Source organism: Stegostoma tigrinum, chromosome 21 (assembly GCF_030684315.1).
Source record: "Stegostoma tigrinum isolate sSteTig4 chromosome 21, sSteTig4.hap1, whole genome shotgun sequence".
NCBI classification, from domain to species: domain Eukaryota; kingdom Metazoa; phylum Chordata; class Chondrichthyes; order Orectolobiformes; family Stegostomatidae; genus Stegostoma; species Stegostoma tigrinum.
The window spans coordinates 50,958,291-50,964,290 of NC_081374.1; the positions used below are offsets into that span (position 1 = coordinate 50,958,291).

A 6,000-nucleotide genomic window follows, 5' to 3' on the forward strand; every position below is an offset into this window, starting at 1 on the left:
CCCAGTGTGTCATGCTTCAGGCTTCCCCTGTCACCTTCCACCATGGCTTTCACTTTATGCACTGACCTGTATTTACATGGTCAATTCACTCCCTCTCTTAAACAGACCTCAACATGTGTCATGTTCAGAGGCTAGCCCCAAATCCCGCTTTACAACCTGTACATTCATTAATGACATCACTGTTTCCTCAGCTAACCTCTGAAATCACCTGGGTAATGACATCAGTTTACTCTGCACGGAGGAGATATCATGGAAAGAGTAACTGTTTATTCAGTAACTGTCACTAATGTCGGTCCCCATGGATTCTAATTGTGTTGCTGCAGGGTGTACTACATCTACTTATAAGGGGCACTGTTCAATTTGTCCTCTCATAGCATCAGTGGGAGAGGCAGCCGTGGTACTGACAGAGATCTGGGACACCACAGAGAGAGGGAGAGACAGTGAGAGAGAGAGGAGGACAGATCACAGTTTACAATTGGAGAGTAATAGGTTAGATTCCAATGTATTGGAATCTGGCAATGATGGATTGCAACAATACAACACTGGATTTGATTCTAAGAGTAAACGATTGTTATGTTACAACAACAGGTTGGAATGGTTTGACAATGCTTCAAACTGTGAGAACATTCGATGGGAATGGTAAAACATTGGGAAGGGGTTTCATTGAGATGTTGAATTATCTTTCTGCTACTTTTTATCGGAAGCCACTAAGATCCCGCATTCGAATGGCCCTTCGGATGATGCAATTCATTTATTATCCGATTCTCGCAATTATTGCAGTGCCTAGTAAGTCTTTTGTATTTCTATTAATTGTTGTACTTTGCTGCTCTCATTTCTTTCTCTGTGTTGTTCATTCTGCCAACTAGTGATAAGGGGCTCACCATGCTCGAAATTTACTCTCTCATCTTTATTGCTTCTTGCGTTCCTCTAGGTGCAGCTGTTAGGTCTGTAACCCTAACTGCCTTGGTGTCTTTTTGAGCTTTCACTGACTCAGTATGCATTCCGGCATTGATCTCATGTCAATGTGTTTGAGCATTAATACCAGAATCCTAGCTTGTATTTAAAAACACCATTGGTTAAGCATTGGTTCCATGACGTGTTTACATGACTGTCACATCTCTTAGATCTTGGCCATTTCCAAAATTCATTAACAGACAATTTATGCTAAGTTTCTGTGATTTCCATTAAGGGGCATAATGTACTGCAACAGTCATGAACATATCAGTGAACAACAACTTTAACATCATGTTATATTTTCATCTCATGGTCAATTTATGGAATAACAGTCGTTGGATCGACCAAATAAACTGACAGGAACGGACACAAAATTCCATGTGTATATCTCAATCAGCGCTCAATACAACTGGTAACATTGTTCTGAGCAGAAACTATAACTTCATTGCTTGCTTTCCTCACAGCCAATGTAGTAACAATTGTGATCCTGTCACAGAAAAAGTGTGGTCTCTCCCGATGTGTCTCTCACTATCTGGTCGCCATGGCAATAACAGATCTCCTGGTCATTATCTTCGAGCTCATATTGCGACACATTCCATTTGTCTATTTGGAAGAGCATCATTTCTTAGAAGGTATCCCTGTGTGTAATATCCACGCTGTCCTGCTTTATGCAGCCACTGACTGTTCTGTCTGGTTCACCGTCACTTTCACCTTTGATCGATTTGTTGCCATTTGTTGCCCAAATCTGAGAAGTAAATATTGCAATGTGAAAACAGCAGCCGTGGTTCTGGCAACAGTGACTGGACTGAGCTGTTTGAAGAATATTTTCTGGTATTTTCTGTTTTCTCATCGGTATTACGTCAGGAGCAGACCCTGGTTATGTTGGGTGAAAAATGCACTGAAATTTTCTTCAGTCTGGGGAGCAATTGAGTTCTGTCATTACGTACTAACACCAGGAGTTGCCTTTATTCCCATTCTGCTTCTCAATGTTTTAACTGTTAGACACATTGCAGTGACCAGTAGATCCCGCAGGAGACTCCATCAGCAGAGCAACAAGAAAGGCACCAAAGACCAGGAGATAAAGAGTCGAAAGAATTCCATTATTTTATTGTTTCTTATCTCAGGGAATTTCGTTCTATTATGGTCAGTATCAATGGTGTATTCCATAAATTGGAGAATGAAACATTTGGGATATGAGTCTGTATATCTGCCTCTTTTTGTAATGGAAATGGGCTACATGCTGCAGATGCTGAGTTGCTGCACAAACACTGTGATTTATGTCATCACACATCCTAAGTTCAGAGAGCATTTGAAGAATATCGTGTACTATCCCTTTACTCCGATTGTGAAATGTATCAAACATTGAGACTGAAGAATTACATCTTCAGCACTGAATTTTGCACACGTTTCTGTCTAATCCACAGTCCAGGTGTCCTATTAATAGACATCATTGAAAGAAGATGATATCTCCAGGACCATTGATCTGTGATTTTTCCTGCCTCATTTGACAGCCTGTGCACCTGTGCCAGGACATTGTTTATCTGCATCTCAATCAAAGTGTGGATGTGTGGCTGTGCATGTGTAAAGACATCAGATAGATAGATAGTGGAGCAGGTTCAATAACAGAAACATTACTCAAGAATGATCACACCTTAAAGAAATGCTGCCCAGTTTGAGAGTGATAAACATGGTACCGACCTCGGTGTTTAAACTAAATTCAAAGAAATACAAACCCTTGAATACTCAGTGAGTTTTGGAGTAAAGCAAAAACAAGATGTAAAATTCTAGTATGGTCGCTCAGAAGCTTTAGACTTTAAAGGAGGCATTTCACACACTTCAGCGAGAAGGGAATACCATTCTTTACTGACTACAAATGTGATAGATCGTAGCAAGGTGAATGAACCTGGTCAATGCTGTGTAGCTGACTGTAATAAGTTTGGATTTCTTTGAACCATCATTGGATGATTTTTTTTGAAAGAGAGGGAGAAAGTAGAATAAAAATGTAAACCAGCAAGAAGTTCTCTTTCTACCAGGGTGGATAAAAGGATATAGTTAGCTCAAGGAAATATTCATCCCTGAGTGAAAGGAATTCAGGAATTGACAATGATAAAGGAGCTACTGGTATGGACATTTACCAAATATCTTCGATCTCTTTCTGGAGATGATGGCATAAAAATGTTCAAAATGATAGGAAATCAGGGCGGAATGAAAAGGGACTGAAAACAATTCTTCTCGTTCAGTGACTGGGACAAGCAAGGACTGCTGATGCAGGAACGCAGACATGACACACTGTGGACCTAGAGGAACACAGCGGGCCAGGCAACATCAGAGCAACAGGAAAGTTGACATTTTGGATCGGGTCATTTAATCAGGTCTGTGGAGGGGGAAGGAAGCTCAGAAATAAATGAGATGGTCTGGGATTGGGGGAAGGTAGGTGAGGTGGTGATAGGTGGATGCAGGAAGGGATTGTGGAGATTGGTCAATGGGGAGGATAGGCGTAATAGACCACGATGCAGGACGTACAGGTTAATCCCTGTTGGAAACAGGATGATTGTTCAGGACCATGGATGGAGTGAGGGAGAAGGTGTAGAGGGAGGCGTAGCATTTCCTGCATTTGCAGAGAAAGATTTCAGGCATAATGGGGCTGTTGGGGAGTGTGGAGCGCATGTAGGCGTCGTGGACAGAGCATTCCCTGCAGAAACAGTTCACCTGCATCTCCTGTGTTTTCTGCACTTCTACACTCAAACAACGTTCGCCCAACAGCAACAAGGATAGCGTCCCCCGGCGCTCCCATACCACCGCCCCAACAGCTGAATCCAACGCATCCTCTGCCAGTTTCAACATTTGCAATCGGACCCCATCACCAAAGAAATAGTTTCCTCCCCATTCCTACTGGCTTTTCGTAAGGACTGCTCTGTCCAGTAATACCTCGTCCACTCCACAATCCCCACTCGGCAACCACAGGAAGAGCTTCCTCACCCCCTACACATCCGCTCTCACCCCCATCCAAGACCCCAAACAATCATTCTGTATCTGCCAGGGGTTCAAATGAATCTCCTCCAATCTGGTAGTTGGGGATCTTACACCAGAATGCATCAACATAGAATTCACTGACTTCAAAATCTCCCCATTCCTGTCTCACCCCATGTCTATTCCTCCCACTTATTACCATTTCTTGGCCTGCCACACCATCATCCATCTTGCCTCACAGCCCCACCCTTCCCATTGGCCAATCTCCACCAACACCACCCAACGTCCATGAATCACCACCCTACCAAAATTCTCTGCATGCCACCCCGTCCTTCTATTTATTTCTGAGCACCATTCCTCTCCCCAGTCCCAACGAAGGGTCCCCGTGTGGAATGTTGAATTTCCTGCTCCTCTGATGGTGGATGAACTGCTGTATTCCCTGATGGTGCTGTATTGAAAGGGGGACATCAGATCCGGGGAGCTCAAAACTGTGGTCTGGTCCTGTGTTCTACATGGGAAGACGGCTCATTTCTCATTCCTGGCACTGTGAATGTGAGTAGGAGCTGTCTCCGGTTGCAACTCCTAGATTTTGGAACTGGTGTGGTGGCTGAGATTTCAGTGGAGCATCTGCAAAGATGAGAGAGCCCTGGATAGTGCACACAGTGAGGTGGTCACACCTCAGGCCGAGAGTCCAGGGAGAGAATGGGTGACCATCACGCAGAGTAAGAGGACTCAGAAGAAAATGCAGGAACCCCCTGTGGCCATTCCCCTGAGAAACAGAAGTGACACTTTAGATACAGCTGAGAGCAATGGCCTCTCAGTGAGGAGAAGCAACAGCCAATTTGAAGACACCACCACTGGTTCTGCTGCACACGTGAACAGCAAAACCTGAGGAAATACAATATTTGTTCAATTGTAAGACGAACAGGTAGGATTTCTGTGGTTGCAGACCACACTCCAGGATGGCACGACGCCGCTCTCATATTAGGGGCAAAGGATGTTTCAGAGCGTCTGCATGAGGGGGAGAGTGAACAGCCAGTGGTCACGATGCTCGTTGGTGCCAACGACATGGAAACATAAAATGGGAGAAAGTCCTAATAGCAGACAAAAGGGTGACAGGAAGAAAGCTAATAAGTAGGACTTTAAAAGTAGACATCTCAGGATTGCGACCAGTGCAATGTGCCAGTCTGGGGAGAGATAGCAGGCTGTAACAGATGAACATGAGGCTAAAGAGATGCTCTGAGGTAGCAGTTTTCAACTTCCCGTTGGAGGTGGGACGAGGACAAATTGGACTCGTTTCACCTGGTTAGGCCCAGGGGGCTTACCATTTGCCCCATATACGAGAGGGGCATCATGCCATCTGCGAGTCTGGTCTGCAGCCACAGATGCCTGTGGGGGAATATGAGTGAGAGTGTTTGGGGAGGTTTAATTTAAATTGGCAGTGAGTGGGAAGCTCCGCAGGGAGTCAGGGGAAGTAGAGTCAACGCACAGAGAAAAAGACGAAATGATGAATAAGAGGCAATATAGGCAGAGGGACAGAATCACACAGTACAAAATAATGGTAAGTGGTCAAGGAACATTAAAAAGACAAGCCTGAAGGTATCCAAAATGAAGTGGATGAATCAATCATGATCACGGCTAGGATATCATTGAAATTATAAAAACGTTGCTGCATGGGTACCAGATCTGATAACTGACCATTCAATTTTATTCAGTATTTGGGAAGGTGAGCCAACACGGAAAAGGCAATGGAGTTTTCTTCGTGGTTCAAAACGATACAAACACAATATTGAGGAAAGTTGCGAGGTGAGACAATGTACAATGTGGGGAAATTTGAGTGATACCACGGCGATCTTACAGTCAAAAGGGTAAAATGAGGGGATATCAAGGGACAAACGACATTGATATCTGGCCGCCAAACTGCAGTAGTTATTTTGGGAATGGTATTAAATAGAAAAATTGAACTGAATGCAGTAAAGGAAGAGTTGTAAACATGGGCGGCATTAATCTGCAAGTAGTATGGGAAAATGAAATTCATCACAATTGTGTGCATAAAATGATTTTCAGAACCAAGAC

The 6,000-nt window shown here is 43.9% G+C and overlaps 1 protein-coding gene across 1 annotated transcript; it reads left to right on the top strand.

Annotated features, from left to right (window-relative positions):
- The first annotated feature begins 392 nt into the window (after nt 1-392).
- LOC132210809 (probable G-protein coupled receptor 139) lies at nt 393-2,976 on the top strand. The gene is made up of 2 exons (XM_059653244.1): nt 393-786; nt 1,419-2,976. Exons 1-2 carry the CDS (start codon nt 501-503, stop codon nt 2,318-2,320), a joined length of 1,188 nt encoding a protein of 395 aa, XP_059509227.1. The 5' UTR covers nt 393-500; the 3' UTR covers nt 2,321-2,976.
- The last annotated feature ends 3,024 nt before the right edge of the window (nt 2,977-6,000 follow it).